The sequence below is a fragment of the Heliconius melpomene genome, chromosome 17 (assembly GCF_056956725.1).
Source record: "Heliconius melpomene rosina isolate 202511_hmr_F chromosome 17, ASM5695672v1, whole genome shotgun sequence".
In the NCBI taxonomy this organism is placed as follows: Eukaryota; Metazoa; Arthropoda; class Insecta; order Lepidoptera; family Nymphalidae; genus Heliconius; species Heliconius melpomene.
This window is the reverse complement of record NC_140405.1, coordinates 8,808,673-8,831,332: the sequence shown is the minus strand read 5'-3', so window position 1 is coordinate 8,831,332 and position 22,660 is coordinate 8,808,673. Positions and strand designations below refer to the sequence as shown.

The following is a 22,660-nucleotide window of genomic DNA, read 5'->3' as shown; positions in this document are numbered from 1 at the left end:
ATAAAGTAACATTGTATATATTTTTAGTATTTATATAGCAAAATAAAATATAAATTCGTAAATAACTTTATACTTAAATAAAAACATACTTAGTTTAGTCATACTTTGACCACAAATTTTTAATGAAGAAAATTATTGACTATTTCGTTGATTATGATTATTAGTCGAGGCAAAGGGCGACTCAATACGCAATGCCCCCAGAAATCGACGGAAAGTGGGGAACGGAGTGCCTTAACACGAGTTTTTCTCTGCCTATCCTGCTGTGTGCGGGATACTTTATTTTTGATTATTTTTTTATTGACTGTTTACATATGTACAAAATTTCATATGAAAATGAAACTGTTTATGAAACGTATCTAGAATGACATGCCAAATTCTCTCCTTTATTAGCTACCTCTCTGTGATGTTGATTTTAATTACTTTCAAACAAAATGTTTAACTTGCCTAAAATTTCATTAAAAGCGGTTAAAACTTCAATATACGTTCTAATGTATCCGAAAAACATACAAAAGTAACTTTTAACCATTTAAAATTTATTGTGTTTATAGGGTCCCTGTTAATGGGGAAACAAATTATTTCTGGCAGAAATTTGCCTTGTTCTTAAAATAATTGATATTTAACGATGGAACTCATTAGCTTATTTTTTAGCGTTACGGACTTTTAACTTTTACTTACCTAAGAAATTGTTGTTTTTTTATTTGCTTTGTGTCGTTTCAGTAATTTAAAATTATTATCATCTGGAAAGGAACGCCCAGTTGGCTTCGAAGAAACTGAGGGTGATCAGCAGAGACACTTCTTTACGCCAAAACGCCGATTGGCTTTATAGGGCACTATTTTCATCTCTGGGCTGGTGCACCCATATGCATAGGAAGAGCCGAGTGGACCGTGCCTACCCCAGAAATTATATTTACTACAAAATTAACCCTGAAAAATGAAAAAACAAACAACATTTACACCAACATATCTGTTCAAAGCTAAAGTCCAGGCCCTTCCTGTAACTGTACTGGGAATCGAATCTACAACCTGTCATCTACAGTCTCCCTGCGAGACAGGCCATAAACTACAAAGCTACAAGTAAAAGCTAACAAATAATATCATATATCACCATTTTCTTATAACTTCCACCACTATAGTGTATATATATGCGGGATATATAGTGGTAAATAATGAAGTTCTCGCATTACTCATTAGCTAGTTTACGTACGCTTTACGTCGCCCTTCACAGAGTCGTGGTAATGGTAAATAGGCCACCTGAGTACAAAACAACACTACTGATGGTAAATAATATTGTCATTTAATATGCTGTATTTTGTTTAAACTACTTTTGTACTTGCCTCCTAACAGAAATGGTTATTATTTGTATTTCTAATTTAAATATTAATTGAAACCCAGTAAGAGTTCCTCACGTATTCAACTTAATTTTTTCGTTTCATTGAAAAAGTTAATGTTTGTATAAGTATTAATTGAAGTAGTGAAATATTTACTTAAGTTTATATATATTCATCCATTTCTCCGCTCTCGTGTCGAGGCAAAGCGCGGCGTTAAGTTCCGCCACTCAACACGCAATGCCTCCAGAATCCAGTAGAAAGTGGGGAACGAAGTGTTTAACAGTAAGTTCCCTCTGCCTACCGTGTGCGGGATACAGCGTGAAGCTGAAAAAAAAAATAATAGGAATTTTAGTAATCGATATAAGTTGCAAGAATCTACATATATAAACATACGTACATTTTATATTCGATAATAAACGAAAAGCGTAAAAAAATCCATCGCACATAAAAATCCTAACACATTCACCTTTGAACAGCAAAACATTTCCTTTGAATAAATATATCTCAATGATATCATATAATACATATATGATTATAGAAAATATCAAAACAAAACACGCGAGCTCGCGTACACTTACAGAAGCGCCTGCAGGTGACAACCTCATTAATCCAGCTCTGTCAATGCTCCACTGCAGTTTCTTGTTACTCCGACGAATGAGATACGATGTATTGTACCTTCTGTGTTGAATATTCATGGAGATTATAAGAGGGAATACTCTCTATCTTTCATATTTTTATAATTCAGGAAAAAACATTAATTACATATTAGTACTAAAAATTTTAACCTAAATTTGTATATCTAAATAAATAATTGATACAATTAGTAGTTGTACTGGATAATTGTAATAGTCCAGAAGCATAAATTTCCTTTTAGAAATGTAATCTATTTGAATATCTCCATTTTTAAACCCCACTTAGAGTTAACCACATTTAGATTTATGCGAAAAATCCCAAAGGCGATTTACCTTGTTAAAACAGATTTATAGTGATTAATGGGAATATGCTAATATGAATTTACTTTTCTTATCACCTTCATGATTATATTATATACTTAAATTGTATAACTGAGTACTAATTATTGAAACAAATTACGCTATTTTTACGAAAATAAATAAAACATAAAAGAAAAACAACAAAAACGACTGGACGACGACCTGCGTTTTGTATTAAATTATAATTGCTAAGTACCATACACTAATATATAATAATTCCTACTAAAAATTAAGAGAATTTCATAGAAAACTAAAATCAGCGAAAGGTGAAATCGAAAAACCTATTTCTATAAGCAAATTTCGTATATTGCCATAGTTTCCCAGGACGGCATTCACCACTGAATCGAATTTTTCCCCTATTAGGCTTTTTGAAGCAATCACCAAATCGCTGAACTAACAAGTTTATCGACCTCGATAAGATTTTCTTTGTTGGAAAAGTAATCATAACATAATGCTATGTTATATATTTTTTTTAGTTACACGCTTTTCTCTCATAACAGGCTATTAGTATCTACATAATATGAAGACACTCCATTCTCCACATTCCGCCAGAATTCGAGTTTTAGAGGGAAATTCAATACGGAGAAAATAAAAATACTACACTGCAATAAACTCAATAGTAAGTTTATTGGTCTTATTTCTATCACATTACAAGATAGAACAGCACTTTGATATCAATAGTTTTGTATGTACATAGCTTGACTTTCCTTCTGTTCCTTTTCTGTTTCAACTTATCTGCATTAACGAGACACGAAGACCCACAAGTACTCATTGCCTTGAGAAATTCCTTATCTTGTGATAATAAATCTCATAGATGGAAAATCTAGGCTGACAGGAGTCAAGAGGAACTTGTCGCATTAATAAAGAAAATCAGCTTCATGCTGTATCCCGCGCACAGCAGGGTAGCCAAAGGGAACCAAATGTTAAGATACTCCGTTCCGCATGAGGGAAATTGTGGCATAGGGGCACAAGTGTGTGAAATGCGACTGATTGTGGATTCGATCCCCACTCGAGGAAATGAAATATTTAATATTTTATAGCACGGCGTTGATTTCCGCCACTCAACAAGCAATGCCTCTAGAATTCGGTGAAAAATGGGGAACGTAGTGGTAACTAGGTATTACACTAACAAAACCACAACAAAATCAAATTAAATTAGCCATTACAAACAATAACAGCCGCTTAATGAGAAATGCTTGATAATTATTCATTTTAAATAATTACATTGAAACGTTATCCTTAAAATTAATTGCTAGATTTATTCTATTCTATACAATTTTACTCGTTACTCGTAGAACTATTAACAAGCGAAGTGTTTTAAGATACATTGAGAAAATAAAAGGAAACAAGAGCAGGCAATATCCTCTAATGGCGTCGAATTTTTCTCACTAAGCTTAATTTATAAGAGCTGTAACATGTGTCGAGGCGAGAGATTAAAAGTGTAATTTCCGATGGCCACGCCGGCACTTCCTTCGGACACTGTCAGTATGATGTATTATCATTAACGTTGCTGACTGCTGCTTACGGTCGTTACTTTTTTGGCCAAAAAGTAAGCATATAATTAACCTATTTTTTTATATTGAAAATATAAATTAGTAAAGACTTCTTTATGTATAACATATTTAAATTATTGAAACTTAAAAACATATTTGAAACTTTCGGTCAGAATTGAATCATATTTTCAAGATACTTTAACAATATTTACAATACGACAAAAAAAAAAATTAAAGTTCAGCAGGGTAGGCAGAGGGAACCTAGTGTTAACACACTCCGTTCCCCACTTTTAGTGCAAATATAATTATAATTAAGCGATACCTTTAATATATTTTAAGTTTGTAAAAACCGCACTAATTTCCAAATCTCTATCTTACATTAACTTTTAAATATATAAAACGTTAAAGCTTAAAATGTCGCGTAATAAAAAAAATAGGTAACAATAAATCGTAAGCTACCATACTCCAGAGGAGGTGCTAATGGTGGATTCACACATAAATAAGCGATGTCTACAAACAGAACAAAGCCTCTTGTTTTATGGCAGACATTCAAACGGGCGCAGGTACGAGGAAATGCAAATAGAAGTGGTTTTTCTATCAGGAAATATTGCTTTATATGAACAGGAGGTCGTGGTTATTTATTTGTTCTCCTATACATGTATGTATAATGTAAAATGGTTATTTTCTAGCTTCACATTTTCCCCGGATACAGCAGGATAGAGATAGAGAGCGTAGTGTCAACACATTTTTTATTTAAAATAAAATAAATATAATAAATTAAAGAACATTTTTTTTTATTGGAGAACAATTTAATGTAGATATTCGCTAAAATTAGCTTTAGCTCTAATAGCTCATATGATAGCTCATATGATAATTCACCAATGGACCCTACAAAGCCATTAGTCATCATTTTACTCGCCCGTGTGCCTGACATAACTTTAGCTGGTCTTGGATAGCATTTGTATAAAAGTAAATGTAGAAGTAATGTTAGAATGTGTAATTATACATTATTTCCACGTAGCCCGTTCACCTAATGTCTCCCCCGAGGACGGCAGACCGATTCCAAATGCTTTATGTTCCAGTACAAACAAACTCTAGATTTAAACACGTATTGCGGTTGCAATAAAAATGTTTGTTATGTTTTGTTCTCGAACCAGTTAACTTACTTTCTTATTGACTTAACTAAACCAATTAAGTGGAATGAAATACTGGAATTGTAAACTTTTAGTGTTGATTTTTCGATAGATTTTTTTAATATTATATTTAATTAACTATTAAAGTACTTATATAATTGTAAATATTCACGTCACACTTCTCTTTGAATTATTCGACATCACCAAGTTTTATGCAGTAGTAAACCTACCCCATTAACCGGAAGTACCCCTTTGTAATGTCGAAATAAGCATAGTTGCGATATAAACGGCCATTTTTTTTTAAGTAATATTTGAAATACGATTTTCTGGAAAGTATATGGTTTGAATTTTAACTCGATATCTCCAACCGTTCCCGAGATAAAGGCTCTTGACAGACAAACAGACGAACGAACAACAAACTGATCTCATAAGGATTCCTTTTTTTTCTAATAAGGCTTGAAACCCCAAAAACCACCCTATTCAATAAAATATTCACAAAAAAATTAAGTTCAACTTTTTAATATTTTATCTATTTGTAAGTATGGCCCAAGTAAAGTAGGTACTATATATATATTTATGCTCTGATACTAAGTTTACTTCGTCTGTAAGTTAATTTCAATACGTCGAAGGATACGACGGAATGGGGGCATCGATTCTAAAGAACAACTTTCTTAATTAACGGATGAGTGTAATTAAGTTACGAACAAAGTGTCACTTCTAGTGTTGTGACTTTGTTTTTATATGAAAAATTATTATATTTTTTTTATATTAAATAGGTTATCTTAGTTAAAGCTATTAAGTGATAATATAATAGGTATGTTAATTATCTGTAGTGTCTCATAGATGAGTAGTAGAATCTGGAATAACTTTTTTTAATTGAATATTTCAATTGCCTATTTTCTGCTAGCAAATTTTAATTTAATTTGTTTGTTACAAGCAATATTTAATTAAATTAAATGTAAGGAACACAACGTTCCCAAAAATCTTAACTACTTAATTATACTGTAAGTAAGTAGTTAAAATATTACACAGAAAAAGTTATATTAAATAAATTACAAGATACAATGTTTCATCCCTAATACTTCCAATCAATGTAGAAATTAATTACGATGTTCAATTATAGCACTGATTTTATCAAACGAGGTATATGGATATTATAAGGATAGAATATTGAGTTCAGGCCACGACCTCGTGGCGCAGTGGCACAAGCATGCGACTGTAAGCGTGTCAGGGGGTGGATTCAATTCCCACTCAAGGAAATTAAATACTTTCTTTTCCTTGCTTTGGTAACGATGTAAACGCGACGTAGAGTTCCACCACTCAACACGTGATGCCTGCAGAATACGGCGGAAAGTATCGACCGGAGTGTCTTAACACTAGGTTCCCAGGATTCCTCTTCTTACCCTGCTGTGTGCGGAAGACAGCGCCAAATTAAATTAAAAAAATATTATAAAATTTTAAATAGCTTCACGCTGTATGCCGCATGTAGAAGAAACCTATTATAAAGATAATCCGTTCCCGCTTTACGAAATATTGCATGTTGAAATGTTGACTTTTGAGTGACGCCGCGCTGTCTTACTACCAAAACGGAGAAATGAAAAAAATCCACAAGTGGAAATCGAACCCACGATCGTTGAATCTGCACTCGAAATATTGTTAAAAAGAATTAACTTTTTTTCATAGAGAAAAATAAAGTTAAAGTTTTATTATAATAATTGAAAGGGGGAACTTAGCATCATACCACTTAAGATTTACTCCTTCCTCTTACCATCTAAGTATACATTGGGATGAGAGATCTCTTGTTGTTGGATTCTCATCGTATCAAATGTTTTATTTTATCATTTATTTTTTTTTATTTTATCGTGCCATAAATACTTCTTTTTCTTCATTATATTAAGTAAGATTGAATTTTACATTAAATGAGATAAAATACATTTTTTTAAATTATTCATTTATTACTCTTAACACCAGAAAAAAGTAAAAAATACAAAAGGGGAATTAAAAATGAAAACAAAATATTCGTAAAATATATCAGTGTTTTATTTTCTTTCTTGATACACTAGCAACTGGTTCTGTTTCATACTCAATCTCCACTCGAGGTTTCTTACTCGGTATCTTTACTGATATGTCCTGCAAAAAAAATATTATTGCGTTAAGTTGAAATAATCATAGAAATTAATTTAAAATTAAGAAAAAATGTAAGTTAAGAATAAACAATGTATAATTTGAATTCGGCGGAAAGTGGGGAACGAAAATGTCTGAATGGGAATGGATTGTCTTAACACTAGGTTCCCAAGCTCCCTCTGCTGGTTAGCCTGCTATGAGCGGGATATATATTATATAAAAAAAGATAAAACATACTTATAACTTACAATAATTGCACAATAAGTTTGCTCACAATGGTCTACAACTACTGGTTTATAGCTTCAAACTTTATGACACACATGACTAACTACGTAGATTTAACCTAGTGTAATACTCTCAATTCTCTCTCAAGACTCAAGAAACAATCTCTACAAAAATACGCAAAAATAAATTAAAGGCAACAATAATTTAATTTATCCATAATACCTCTATATCAGATGTCTCAGATTCAAAATCACTTCCCACATCGGCACCTTCTCTTCTTCCAGATTCACTGTCCTGTAATAAGGTTGCATTAGAAAAAATATATTTAAACTAGTTGAATTATTACTTTTAGTTTTAAGTTGTGTTATTCAATATGCAATGCAACACAATATTTGAGGAAACAATATCTTAAAAGCAAAGGGTCCTCTCTGCCAACTCTGCTATTATAGTTTTTAAATTCAATTCACAAATTCATATTAACCATTTATTATTTGTTTGTGTGACAATCACAATTAGCAATAAATTAATTGTGAATTTAGTTTTGTGTAATTTATAATAATTTATTGTTATTTGCGATTTCCATACAAAGAAATGATAATTTGTTCATATTTAATTGTCAATTGCAATAATAATTTGCGTGCTATATACGAGATAGAGCTTGAAGCTGTAAAAAAATAAAATATTCATATATTAAACCTACCACATCACTCTCCATGTCAGTGTCAGCTTCAACAAATTCATCGACTTCTTCAACATTCCTCTCTAATTCCCTTTCTAATTCTGGCTCAAGCTCCCTTTCGTCTTCATCATCGGATTTCTCACTTTCACTTTCTCCAGAAACTTCTTCAGCTTTCAGTGCAGCATCAAATGCCATTTGTGGGAAATTGTAAATGTCATTGTACTAGAAAAAATTAAATATATTTACATTCTTGCTGAGTTATAATTAACATGTATGTAACAACACAAGCTAAATCAAAGTGTAGTGTTTCCAACACTAGGCTAGGCAATATTAAATTAATATTTCCGGGCTAAATGGTTGAGTGATATTACAAGGAAGTAATAGCAATTTAATTACATTTATTTAATATATACTTACAGTTCCCTTCTTTAATCTTTCCAATAGTTGTTTTTCTATAGCATTATCAATCCTTGCAGCTACAAGTGCTTTTTCTTCTCTTCGCCTTTCACGTCTTTCTATCTTACGTTGTATGGGAACTAATTCTTTCCTATAATATTTTTTATTTAGTAATAAAACAGTATTATATATATTATTATATTTATATGTGCACATAGTGTCACTGTAAAAGTGACTAGTTGTGGGTGTGATCCTCACTCGAGGAGATGAAATATTTACTTATAACCTAAGTCCTCCACTTTCTCCCCTAATCAGGGCACTATATCTTGAGTCACTAGGGGTTGATGCAGAGACATAAGTGTGCCACTGTAAATGTGATGGAAGTATCCTTTTAGAGACACTGTCACACTATGCCACAATGTTTTTAATTATTTATTTTCTTTTTTGAACAGTTATCCAGATAATTCACTATTTTAAAATTTGTGTGTTATATAATTAGGAAATACTATCTCTGAATTAATATATGAAGCCTAAAAATAAGTGACATGTAACTGTACAGTAAGTACTAAGACAAAAAAGTACTTACACTCTTCTTAATTTCAATTTTCTCATTCGTATTAAATATTGTGTAATTTTAACAAATCTTTGTTTGCATTTTGCTTTAATGAAGGCAGGCCAATAAAGCAAATTTTCATTTATCTGATATATAGCTTTTTCAAAATTTCTAGAAAGCTTTACTTTTTCCCATTGTTTAGCCGGAAACATTACCCTGTAATAATATACACGATTCTTACAGATAAATTTGCTACTATAACATTATTTTTAAAGAACACTACTTACATGATAATACAATGAAAGTACAAGTAACCTAAATTAAACTCACCTCTCTGCAGTTTTCATGTATAAGTAAATAATGCCATTTTCTTCTCTAATAGTTGCATATTTGCTGTTTGCAAGAGGGCATGAAGACCGGCTGCATAAGCCTGTGAGGTTATATTCATTTCTACAAAAGTGTTGTGTTTTTGTTCTGTAAATGAATAATTATAGTAAATAATTTGTCACTAACTATCAGCTATTACCAATACTTTTAAATTATAGTACACAGAAAGTACTTACGTTACTTTATGGGAACAATGTGTTTTGTTGATAATCGCCCAAACAACCTAAAAACAAACATTTTATTCTTAAAATAACGCTATCAAGAATAATATTATTATTTAATATGCTTTACTTATTTACTTACGTCATCGTGCTGCATTGTAATTCAAAATAATGTTAATAGATCATGAAAAACAGTATTCCTTAAAATGTTCTATAATACACAGCACACATGGACTCAGTAAATGACAAATTCGTTCAAAATCATACTTCATAGGTTGTCAACGTCGAAATTCGAAATGACAGTGATCAGTAGGGATGCCATCATCATCGATTTTCGATGAACATCTATGTTAGCAGTTGAAATATCGATATTTTAACATCGATGTTGTATTAACTAAAATATCTTAACATCGATGTCAGCAGGCACACATAATCGATATTTAATCGCCAACACGTGTTTTCAAAATGATTACTTTTTCACTTACAGTCAATTGATAAAAAATATTGGGGCATATAATATATTTTCACTCCCTAATGTTTTCCCCAACTGGTGTCGCTGTAAAAGTTTCTTGCCGGCTCTTCTCAGCAGAACTGCCTTCCGAACCGGTGGTAGCTTTTTTGTTCATATGTACATTCGACGATTCAAAAGTGCTTTTATAGTTTATTTGAATAAAGAATATTTTGAATTTGAATTTGAATTTGAAAGCCAATAGGGCTAACAGCATTATCCACATGTTCGAAACAAACCCTAATGTTTTAAATGTTCAACAACTATTTTATTTTTGTTTTAATTAAAAAGTCGTGTGATATTGTAGTTGTTAGGGTTCCGTACCTTTTAAGGAAAAAAAGAACCCATATTAGATCACTTGTGTGTGTTGTCTGTCCGTCTGTTTATCTGTCTGTCAAGAGCTTTCATCTCAAGAAGTTTCGAAATACTGAATGGAAATTCAAAGCATATACTCAGATCTAAGGCCCCATGATTTCCTAAAAAAAGTATTTCTAAACTTATTTAAAAACATGTATAGCCATTTATATCGCAAAAAGCGCTTTTTTCGCTTGTACTGCAAAGGGAATTAAAATTAATGAGATACTTTTGGTTGACCTAGAATTATGAAATGTGGCAGTTAACATCTACTTGTAGTATTAGCTTAGGAAAAAATCTTAAAGCTAGACATTTATGAATAAATCCTAAAAAATAATAGCCTTAAAAGGAGGTGGGGCTAAATTTGGTTTTAAAGCCGCTAGTTCAAGTGAGGTATCAGATGAAAGGGCTGTGGCTAAGTTAAGTTTGAATTTCAAAAGAGCTCGAGACCTCCAATTTTTGTACGAACCTGGGCGAGCCTGGATTTTTTATTTATTGATGACAATTTGTTCAAAAAAATATCGATGTTCACTGATATCGATATTGGCTAACATCGATGTTTTTCTAATATAATCAACATTATGATATCGACAAATAAGAAATATTTAATAAGGTGAATGTATTTAGTGAATATAATTAAAACAAATTAACCTAATATGTGCTCAACAATCGTAATCCATAAAGCATAGTAATTAATTAATGACTTTTATTATCTACTAGAGAAAGTTGTTTGTCTATGGGTCTTAAAATAAAATTGAAATTGGCCGTTGGGTATTTTATTTTGGTGACGGCCTGTGTTCTGTGATGGATGTTTCGCGTTTGGATTTTAATTTATAGAATATTTGCAATGCATAGAACCGATACATTGTTTTAAAGAAATATAATTTAGTTTAAGTTAGTTAAGAAGCATATAAAATTTATTGACGATGAGTGATAATATTAAAGTAGTTGTCAAAGTCCGGCCTCTTATTTCTCGTGAAATAGACGACAAGCTCTCTTACCAATGGCGCGTAAACAATAATACTCTTTACCAATTAGACCAAAATGGAAGAGATTGCGGATCAGCGTATACTTTTGGTAAGAAAATTCTTTATTAGAAATTCGGCTAAATGGAGCGGCTTTGTATATTTTGTTTGTTTCTTAAGCAAAACTATCCAACTATATGCGCATTGTTATACGTCATAATGAAGGTCGCAAATTTTTTGCTGTATTTACTTTTCAGACAAGGTATATGACAAAGACACAAAAACGAGCAATGTTTATAACGATGTTGCCAAGCCAATTGTCGAGGCTGCAACCGCCGGGTTTAATGGCACCATCTTCGCATACGGCCAAACATCCTCTGGCAAGACCTATACTATGACAGGAACAGATGATGCTCCTGGACTTATACCACTGGCTGTGCTTAATTTATTTGATATAATTAAAAAAGTTCCAGACAGAGACTTTTTAGTGAGGTAATTTTTAGATATTTTCTTAATCATTGAGACTAAGAAATAAAATAAAGTAACGCTGTATCCTGCTCATAGCAGCGTGGGTAGAGGGAACCTAGCGTTAAGACACTCCGTTCCCCACTTTCTACCAAATTCTGGAGGCATTGCCAAATTAATTGCTACCAAATTCAAGTGGCTATACTCAACACCTCGAAACCAGAGCGAAGAAATGTAAATATAAACGTAAATAAATATTTCACTTAGAAAATAAAACTTCTGTTATATTGAAGTTTCACAAAAGAAAAAAAATATTATAAAAGAACTATTTAACTAAAGTTAAATAAAACTTTAATATATTCTAAAACAGAAATAATTATGTTATATATTTTTCTGCTACTGCAGAAACTATACAAAAACACTTATAATTCATCACAGAATTTTTCAAAAATGACTACAGACTAAGTTCCTTCTCCATACTATGATATATGAAAGGTTTAGTCTAACTAGCTTAAAAAAAACTTTGTTTCAGAGTATCCTATGTGGAGATATATAATGAGACACTAATAGATTTACTTAATATAAAGAAAACAGTAAAAATAAAAGAAACATTTCATGGAGTTAAAGTGGATGCCACTTATAAAGTAACAAGTTCACCTGAGGAGGTGCTGGAGCTTATGAGAGAGGTGAATATTAGCTTATATTATATTTACCAAATTTTTGCTTCTTTTAATCTTTCCCTGTATTTATATAGCTCTTAATGTGCAGTTGCCATAAATTCCTTTCCTTGCAAATTTCCAATATAAGATTTTAATTTCAGGGCAAAGCCAACAGGCAAACAGGATCTACAAATATGAATGAAGAAAGTAGCAGATCTCATTCTATATTTCAAATTGTAAGTAACTACCATTGCAGCTTATTTATAATTATTATATATATTATCTACAATTTAATTAAATTTTGACTTTTAAATTTATATTTTTATTTTAATGTTGCTTAGTATAATTAGTAAAGTTTTTTACAATATGTTTTGTTGACATTTGAAATAATGTTGAAGCTGTTGTGGCAACACATACTGAGCCTAAGTGTGAAAGCGGTTATGGCTGTGTTAATATTTGGGGAATGATTTATTTTTATATCCTGACCCTGATAATGAAACAAAGCACAACATTTGGTTTCGCCACTCAACACGCAATATCACGAAAATTGGTCATGTGTGGGGAACGGAATGGCATTATGCTATCCCTCTGCCTACCATGCTATATGCTGAATATAATGCAAGGGCATTAAAACTTTTTATTTTCAATCTTTAGACAATAGAATCTCGTGAGCACATCGAAGGTGAAGAAGAAGTGGGTTCGGTAAATGTATCACAACTTAATCTAGTTGATTTAGCTGGCTCAGAAAGATCAGGACAAACAGGAGCTACAGGCATTAGGTTCAAAGAGGGAACTCATATAAACAAGTCATTGTCAGCTTTGGCATTAGTTATTAAACAGTTATCTGAAAGCCCTTTAACTGCACATAAGTAAGTTTTTAAATATTTTTAAAGAAACTCATAAATTATTACTTATCTAGGTAACATTAATTCATGTTTCTATTAAATAATGGATGTAAGTGATGTAATAAAACAATCACTACAATTGTGTCTTATATAACAAATGGAAAATCAGTTGCATCATTATATATTTTTGATCTAGTTCTAGTCTATAGTTATCAATTTTTTTTAACTTGGTTTTTTTTATTTAAAATATTGTTTAACCAAAATTATTTCTTCAATAAGGATTTCCCATTTCCTTATTTAATAATTCTTTATTTGAAATTTCCTTATTTAAAACGCGCGGAGCGCGTGGCCAAGTTTTTTTACGAACAGAACTGGCGAGCAGCACCGTGTGTTATTTTACACGAACCATTTGAAGCCACTTTTTACCTATTCGTAACTCAAAAACTATTCCACCTAAAGCTGTCATATTTAGCTCAAATATTTAGACCCCCTACCTGTATACGTGCATTAAATTTCATAAACACAGCTCAAACAGTTATTTAGATAATGACGTCCAAAAATCGTAAATTTTTAGGGGGGTGACTGACCTATAGACCTTAATGTTAACCAAGTTCCAGATGATCTAGAATGGTGAAATTTAGCATCCGGTTAAGTAATTGGGTGTATGTCAAGGGAAAAATCCGAAACTAGTATTTTTTTAAATATTTTCTTATAATTTTTCAATAAATAGATTCAATTAGGAACATTTACTTATAGCACCTGTAATGAAAGCATAGCAATCAAAGTTAATGATAATTGATTTTTAGGCTTAGCGCCTGCCAACAAAATAAGAGCAATGCATTATTTATAAATATGTTGCTTTAATTTATGTCACGCGTTAGTAAATATTTTATTTGTTTTGTAGACTAACTTCACTATTACTTACGTAAGCCATCTCAAACAACACGATGCTTTCAAGTATATTCTAAGATAAGATATGTCTCCATTTGTAGCTGAAAATGCCTCTAATTTATGTCCTGACAAAGCCTGCCATCATGTGGACTTCAAGGGCTTCACGTAAAAATATAAAAATATAATAAATGGATTAACATCCTTCATTATTATTTATTATAATTTAAACATATGTTTTAGTACTTATTATACTAAGAGTATTTGCATAGTCGATTAACGTATTTGATATTAAATTATTATTACAATATTTAAGTACTAAGTCCTATATAAGATCCTATAAGGGTTCTGTTTTATTGCTTTCGAGGTACAGAATCCTAAAACAGAAAAAAAATACACTAAAAAATAAATATAAAAAAAATAATTATATTGATAGAAATATATATAAAATTTAATAATAATATACTATCTGTAAGGTCAGTCGTGGCACAGGGGCACAAAGTGTGACTGGTAAACCGACTGGTAGTGAGTTCGATTCCCACTCGAGGAAATGAAATATTTATTTAAACTTATATTTCCATTTCTTCGCTCTGGTGTCGAGGCAAGGCGCGGCGGAGAGTTCCGCGACTCAACACACAATGCCTCCAGAATTCGATGGAAAGTGGGGTTACTGAGTGTATTAACACTAGGTTCCCTCTGTCTACTCCATTGTGTGCGGGATACAGCGTGAAGCTGATTTTATTTTTAATTTGATATATTGTCAGCCTACCAGCTATCTTAACAGAAGTAATTGTAAAGTAATTATTAACAGTAAAAATTTAAGTAATTGTTAATAAAAAAATAAGAGAAAAAAAGAGAAAATAAAGAATTACTTAAACAAAATAATAAAAATTAAATAAATCCGCTTTACGATGTATCCCACACATAGCGGGGTAAACAGAGGGAACCTAGTGTTAAGATACTCAGTTCCCCACTTTCCATCGAACTCTGGAGGCATTCCGTGTTGAGTTATTCCAACAAAATAATAAAATTAATAATAAATATATCAGATTTCTAAACGCAGCATACATTCATTACTTTCTAATCTGACAACTGTCATTTAAGCAACAAAATAAAATTTTATTGCTTTCGAACACTGGAGATTGATTCATAGATAAATATAATCTATTTTCATATTTAACTACATAATATTATTGACCATAATAAAAAAAGTAAATACCTAATTATTATATTAGATATATTATATTCCGTAGTACGAAGGCACTCATATTTTAATGGTTTTTGTGGCTTGTGTTTCATGATTTTACTGGTTTTAGGAACACTTGTGGATATTGAAATGAGTCGTTCAATAGAATTGCTTGTAGGTGAAACAAGAACCTTACACCGAATTGTTCCAATGCCTACCGATGGGAGCTGTCTCTTCCATGCTATTGCATATTGTTTGTTTGAGCGTATTGATATAAAAGAAACTAATAAATTGCGAGAGACTATAGTAGAGTACGTATGTCGTAACTGGAATGATTTAAGTATCTACACTAGCGCTCGAAACGGGAATCCTTACTCTTGTAAAGAAGAGTATCACACAGATATGATTTGCTTAACTACTTACGGAGCTACTTCCGAAATAAAGGCTGCAGTAGATTTGTATAATATTAAAATAGAAGTGTATTATCACAATGGTGTCCTACTTGCTTTATTTGGCGAAGAGAAATATCCTATGAAGCGCTTACTCTTTACAGGAATTTCGGACCACTATGATGTTTGTATTCCAGTGACCCAGGACATAAACATTGCATCTATTTCTCCGCATAGATTTAAAGAAAACGAGTTTTTGAAAGAAAATAAAAAGCCGTCGCAAAAGGGCCGTCCACAAAAAAAAACACTAGGTCGACGAAAAATGTCTGAGAAATCCCATGCGGAACAACGGCGTGATATTAATCGGCGTTATAAAGAAAAACATCCTAAAGTTGTTCAAAAAGCTCAAAAACGTTATGTAGACAAACACCCCGAAGTGCATCGGGGAGCCGTAAAACGTTATATGAATAAAAACCCAGAGGTCCACAAGGCTGCTGTACAACGTTATAGGGACAAAAATCCAGAGTTGAATAAGGCCGCGAAAAAACGTTATAGGAAAATAAAACCAGTTGTAGATAAAAGTTCATCGAAATTGTACTACGCAAAGAAAAAATTATCGTATACTAATGAAAATAATATAATTAACAGACTAACAGATAAAATTGGAAAGCAAAAAATGTTAGAAGCTGAAAAAATAGTAAAATGGGTTCTTGAGCGTCGTAAAAATATATTAGATAATTACTGTAAAGTTTTAGACCGCGTTCAAAAAAAATTACAATAAGTATAGAAAAAATTAAAAATATGTCTTCCAACCAAGACATACTAGAAAAGTTTTATATTCTTGCCGGAGAATCTAAACATGTGAGCACTCAAGAACCATACTATTATGAAAATTCATATAAAATGTTCTCTTTGCATGAAACTATACCAATAAACAACGAGGGTCAAGCTGAGATATTTGATTTACGTAATAAACACAAAAATGTATCTTGGTCTTGTAATCTCAAACAATGCTTATTAGATGAATCAATTCTACAAAGTCTAATAGATGTTTTTAAATATTTAAATTCAAAGTCGGCCATAAATTTATTCAACTTAATATCTAATCAAAATCAAGAATTTTTGGACAAATTAAAAATACTTTACAACATTAAAACTCATTTCCCTAAAATACGAACTATTGTCAGAGAACTCTACCAGATAAAATATTATTGCAAAAATATAAATTTAATAGATTGTGATTTGAACTCTGTTAATGTTGATAAATTACGTGAATTAGGAGTACCTTTTAATATAAAAAATAGTAATTGTGAAGTTTATACGCGTGAGAGCGAAATGAACGAAGATTTAATAATAGAAAAATATAAAGACGCTTTTAATACCTTGAAAAAAAGATGCAATGATGTACCAATACACCATTGCATATCATGCCATAGACTTCTTTGCTTACGTGATCTGTCCTCTATTAATAAACTAAGAAATCCTATCCAAACTGATATATGGCAAAGATTACAACTTTTTAATGAAACATTTTATATTGAGCCTAGTTTTTTTATCTGTCATTTATGTTTACAAAAAAATAGGGCAAATGATTTACCTTCTAACTCCTTACTTACAGAAGTCGGTTAAAAAGAGCAACGATTGAGTTTCTTGCCGTAGTATCTTCCTTATAGGGAAAGTACTTGTAATGGCCAAATTGAATAAAGAATATTTTGATTTTGATTACATTATGAATCTTCCTACTTATAATTTCTGAACAAAAAGTAATGATATCCCATCAAAAACATAAATGTAAAATGAAAGCCAAGTTTTGTAATAAAACGTATGCTTTCAGCGATAAAAGAAGTGAGATGTAAATGTATGCCAAGTTCAATGGTCAGTCCTGAAATTTATTTTTAACAATATAAAATATTTTATAACAACTGAAAATGCCCATTCTTCTTACAACTTGGAGACTTTATCTATGTGTAATATCTGACTTGGCTAGTTTTCATATGAATTTACAATAGAATCTGAATAGAATAGAATTTGAATACATTCATTTATATCGATGTAAATTCATTTGAAAACTAGCCAAGTCAGATATTACACATAGATAAAGTCTCCAAGTTGTAAGAAGAATGGGCATTTTCAGTTGTTATAAAATATTTTATATTGTTAAAAATAAATTTCAGGACTGACCATTGAACTTGGCATACATTTACATCTCACTTCTTTTATCGCTGAAAGCATACGTTTTATTACAAAACTTGGCTTTCATTTTACATTTATGTTTTTGATGGGATAATTTTTTTCATATAAATCATTTTATATATAACACTAAAAATTAACAATTGAATTTTTAAAACATCCACTGTAATGTATATCATAGGCAAGACTGCCACTACTAATATGTAAACCTTTATCTATTATCTACAATAAATTCACATTTCAAATTGTTTGAAGATAATTTATATATTATAAATGTATATATCAATCAAAATGGCCTAACCAAAGCATATTACATATATTTACTCTACAGTACAGTAGATAAGCCGTGGCCGCCCTGTTAGACTTTCTGAACTTTGGTAGACTGTTCACTCTGGAATAAATCAATCAAAATAATAAAAATACTAAAATCGAATTTGCTCAGCCATTGTAAAATGATCTGTAAATATTGTAATTAGGGAATCAATATACAACGAAAAAAAAACAAGTGTCAAATTCCCAGGAACAGCATGTTATTTTTTTTTTTCAAAAACTAAAAAATAAATAAAATCATTAACTAGATGGCCTGTGATGTATAGCATATTATAATACTAGTTATATTTATATTTCTAGAGGTTGTGGTTCGATTCTTGTGATAGGTCATCACATCGCATTTTTTTTTTATTAACATACAGAGTGGCTCCTTTTACGGAAGCAGCATATAGGGAAAATATTCCAAACTCATACCTAAAATTATTTTTTTGAAATTAAGATACGTAGACATAGGATTTTCTTTGAACAACCTCCGACTCGATTTCGGAATGAGGCGTTTGCTGCGATGTCCCTTTGATAGGCTTATGTGTGCGTGCGTCGTCCTTAACAAATGGTGTTTTATTTTACAACGATAATTTTGTTGGTGAGCGAAGCGAACAGGAGGCGAAGCATACATTTCCTATGTTATTATTATATTTTAAAAAATCTTTTAAAATAAACTTATGCCACTGTACGTTAAGAACCCTGTCAATTACTAATTAATCTTTCACATTATATGATAACATCATTTCATATTTTCAGGCACGTAAACTATCGTGACAGCAAATTGACACGGATATTACAGAATTCTCTTGGTGGTAATGCTAAAACGAGTATAATATGTGCTGTGACTCCGGCCGCCGTAGAAGAAACTATATCTACCTTGCAGTAAGTATAGAATTTTTGATTTTTTTCAAATATATTTCTTTTCTTTTTTATAGATTCATGATGTATCCCTCATAAAATAGGATAGACACAGGGACTTGAGTGTTAAGACACTCCATTCTTCAATTGCATTGCTTAATTTTTGGGCTTATTGAGTAGTGGAGTTTAATGTTACGCTTTATTTTATTACCAGAGAAAACAAAATAAAAATTCTCTCATCGTGGCGCAGCGGTTAGTGTTTAGCTAAAAGCTTCAAATAAATATATATTTATATTTATGTAAAATAATAATTTAGAGAAAACGTTGAAAGGTTGTGATTGATTGTAATTATTTTTCGAGCTCACTCATAAGCTTCCTTAAGTAACTAACTGATAACCTACTTAAATATTTTTTAATCCCTTTTTCATGTTTATATTAGTGAGGCCTAAATATCAGTAATATTGTTATGAACAAAATAAATTGGACAAAATCATTTAAATATAACAAAGAAATTTAGAATTTCTGTAATTTAAGCACAGTTTTTATCTCATATTTTTACTTCAATCTCAACAAATCTTATTAATTAAAAATAATATTCAATTAAAACTCAAGTCTACAACAATTATAACAGCAAAAATTTCTAATATTACATTTTTTGTATGATTTTTTATAGATTTGCAAATAGAGCTAAAGCGATAAAGAACACTCCAGCTGTCAATGCGGTGGCAACAGATGCTACGATGATACAATCACTTACAAAACAACTATCCTCGCTCAAAACACAGTTGGAAGGCAAAAAGACTGTTGAAGTTAGTATAGTTTTTGTTTTTTAAGTGCTTATTTTTATTCATTCTTCTAGTCTTTTTAGAACTTGAGCTTTTTCTAAAGAACTTCTATTCCTATATAGATATAGTTTCTGTGTGTTTATGCATAATAATATGTTACACCACTCTGTATTTTAAGTTTGTTTATACAGCAAAGAAATAAATATTTTGTTTTTTAATTATTTTCTAGGCGTGATTCCTTCACTTTTAAACTTGTATTTAAAATAGATGCACCTATTTATATATTTGATAATATTTTTATGAATTTATTCTTTTACAGCAAGACAACTTTAAACTCCAAAAACAAATAACAAGACTACAAAAATTGATATTAAACGGATTCGCCGAAAGAACAAGTACAGATCTATTGAGTGGTGCAAGAAGAAAGTTGCAACCACCTCGGCGAATGACAATATCGACATTGCATCCAATTCAAGAAGATCCATTACCAGCTATGCCCAATTTTTGTACACCTAGTCTTCAATATATGTAAGTTTATAAAAAACAGCTTCACGCTTAAAACATTATTAACAAATAGCATTTGTTATCTATATTTATATAAAAGAAGAGGTTCCCACTAACTGAGGTAAGACAGATGCACAACCATAACCGCTGATAGTAGAAACGTGAGTTTTGTGTGTGTTTCATGGTTTTTTAGAATTCACCTCCTAAACTGAAAATCTTTTCATAAATATATTTAATAAATATTCGTATAGTTGAAGCGGGCGAAGCCGCCCTGGTCGGCTAGTTGATACTTATTTTTGTTTGGTTTCGCTCTTTGCTTATTTGGATAGAAAATTACATTTTTATATTTATAGATATTCTGGTATTATATTTCGTGTTACTTTTCATTTTGATACCTTTAAATATCTATTTTAGTTTGATAATATTGATGTATTGTCAGTATATGACATTTACATACAGTAATACTACAGTATACTCTTAAATACTATTTATTCCAATATTAATTATTTCCTTTGGTTACATTTATTTATTATTTTTTGTTTACTTAATTACTTTTACTTATTTTATTTGTTCGTTTCAATTACTCTGGAATTTTGTCTAATATTAAGTATTATATTTCCCTTATTTATGACTTATTATTCTTCTTTGGTTCATTTTAATTATTTAGGTTTATATATTCTTACTATTCCTATTAAAAATTGAAAATAGTATCATAAATATTCATATAGTTAAAATTTTCATATTATACCTTGTCACATATCTTGAGATAATGAAGAACTGGCAGTAATTCTCATTCTTTTTAATTTTAAAATTTTAAATGTCAAAGTCTTAGAAGAATATTGTGGTCAAAATTTTTGACAGCTAATGAGTGATTCTTATATTTGACATATTTGAATAACAAATAGAACAAAAAAATATACGTTAACGTATGGTGCCATAACCAAACTAAGAATTATTTATATAAATAAAGATATTCATAATTTATTTCAGTCCACTATCACTGGCAAGCGGTGTATCAGACTTCCAACCGATACAAGGCGCATGCAGCCTGTCCAACGTGCCTGAGGAGCCCCGCCTTGTAACGCCACCGCCGTACAAGAAAGTTAATTTTAACGACGAAATCATTGAATTGGGTAAGTTTAAAATTAAGATTTTGTTCTTGACACCCTTGACACGAAATTCGTACGACATTCATGTTTTAAAGCTATGTACAATTATTTATTTTTTATTATAAAGTGAAAATCTCATTCGTTTGTTTCATTATAATATTCGGAATATAAAGAGTAATAAGAGAGACGAAATTTAAAAGAAACGCCAAAATCATGACGCCCATATAATATCACAAATATATAAGAAAACGATGATTTTTTTTCATTACAAAGGTCAATGAGCAAAAAATTTGAGAATACACAGAACATATAAATACACAAATTATTTTACTTACTAAGCTTCACGCTGTATCTCTACATACCTCTTTCTCCTCGTCCACGACAGCAACCACTTCATAATTTTTTTTAACATAACATAAGTTCCTATGTTCCATTAAACACAAACATTTTCATTTTGCTTACAACTAAAACTTAACTAGGGAATAAAAGAAATTAAAAAAGTAAATAAAAGAAATTAAAGAAAGTTAGTTTTTTATTTAAATATCCTTATAGAAATGCGAGTGATACCCATATTTACTGACGAAAAACCCTTTTACAGCTGATTAGATGAAGAAAATATTCGACTTTTGTATTATTTATATTTTTGTTCAAAATTTCTCCTATAAATTCCAAACAAAATAACCTATCACTATGGTGAATTTCTCTACTTATACTCTTTCATTTTAAACCAAGGACAACTAACACCCTTTGCCAAGTAAATTATTTGTCTACTGTTTGCATTTTTATTGTTATTTTAGTGTTAGAAAAGTGTACTTGTGTACTTGTATACTGGCACAATATTTACTTTCATATTATTTTAAGTTTTTTTATGCACTTTATGTAGTACTTTAAATGTTCATAGCATGTTTTATGTACTGTATTGTAGATAGCGACGACGACACATCATCAGATGTACAAACCTGTTCGCCATACCATAAATGTTATAGTGAGTATATTTTGCTATATTATTTTGCGTCAAGCTGCAAAAAGAGTATATTTTATAGATCGTTTTTATTTTGTATCGTATTTATTATTCATAGTAAGATATTCTTATATAAAATTGTCTATTGCCATCATTTTAGAGCAAATGGATTATTCAATACATATCATGGTTATCATTTTCATTCAGG

General features: G+C 30.7%; 2 protein-coding genes across 3 annotated transcripts in view; one reads left to right on the top strand and one right to left on the bottom strand.

Moving 5' to 3' along the window:
- Positions 1 to 6,964: 6,964 nt before the first annotated feature.
- Positions 6,965 to 9,769, bottom strand: Rbm13 (RNA-binding motif protein 13). Its single transcript, XM_085201063.1, has 8 exons — positions 9,614 to 9,769; positions 9,487 to 9,533; positions 9,254 to 9,397; positions 8,957 to 9,139; positions 8,392 to 8,521; positions 7,996 to 8,196; positions 7,518 to 7,589; positions 6,965 to 7,076 (listed from the first exon to the last, which is right to left on the bottom strand). The coding sequence occupies exons 1-8, from the start codon at positions 9,626 to 9,628 to the stop codon at positions 6,978 to 6,980; spliced, it is 891 nt and encodes a 296-aa protein (XP_085057189.1). The 5' UTR covers positions 9,629 to 9,769; the 3' UTR covers positions 6,965 to 6,977.
- Positions 9,770 to 11,100: 1,331 nt separating this feature from the next.
- LOC146530176 (uncharacterized) overlaps positions 11,101 to 22,660 on the top strand; it is a 28,755-nt gene continuing 17,195 nt past the window's right edge. The window contains exons 1-10 of one of the 2 annotated variants that reach the window (XM_085200528.1): positions 11,101 to 11,410; positions 11,556 to 11,790; positions 12,296 to 12,449; positions 12,584 to 12,658; positions 13,077 to 13,291; positions 18,992 to 19,117; positions 19,767 to 19,902; positions 20,198 to 20,406; positions 21,373 to 21,515; positions 22,417 to 22,476. In XM_085200528.1, the coding sequence (XP_085056654.1) occupies positions 11,260 to 11,410; positions 11,556 to 11,790; positions 12,296 to 12,449; positions 12,584 to 12,658; positions 13,077 to 13,291; positions 18,992 to 19,117; positions 19,767 to 19,902; positions 20,198 to 20,406; positions 21,373 to 21,515; positions 22,417 to 22,476 (1,504 nt within the window). In that variant the 5' untranslated portion in view covers positions 11,101 to 11,259. The remainder of the gene's footprint in view (positions 11,411 to 11,555; positions 11,791 to 12,295; positions 12,450 to 12,583; positions 12,659 to 13,076; positions 13,292 to 18,991; positions 19,118 to 19,766; positions 19,903 to 20,197; positions 20,407 to 21,372; positions 21,516 to 22,416; positions 22,477 to 22,660) is intronic. The other variant, XM_085200529.1, reaches the window with a different exon arrangement.

Coding starts and splice junctions, on each gene's coding strand:
- Rbm13 (XM_085201063.1), bottom strand. Junction 9,140..9,253: donor TACATGAAAACTGCAGAGAG/GTGAGTTTAATT, acceptor ATATTATTACAG/GGTAATGTTTCCGGCTAAAC. Junction 8,197..8,391: donor AAAGATTAAAGAAGGGAACT/GTAAGTATATAT, acceptor AATTTTTTCTAG/TACAATGACATTTACAATTT.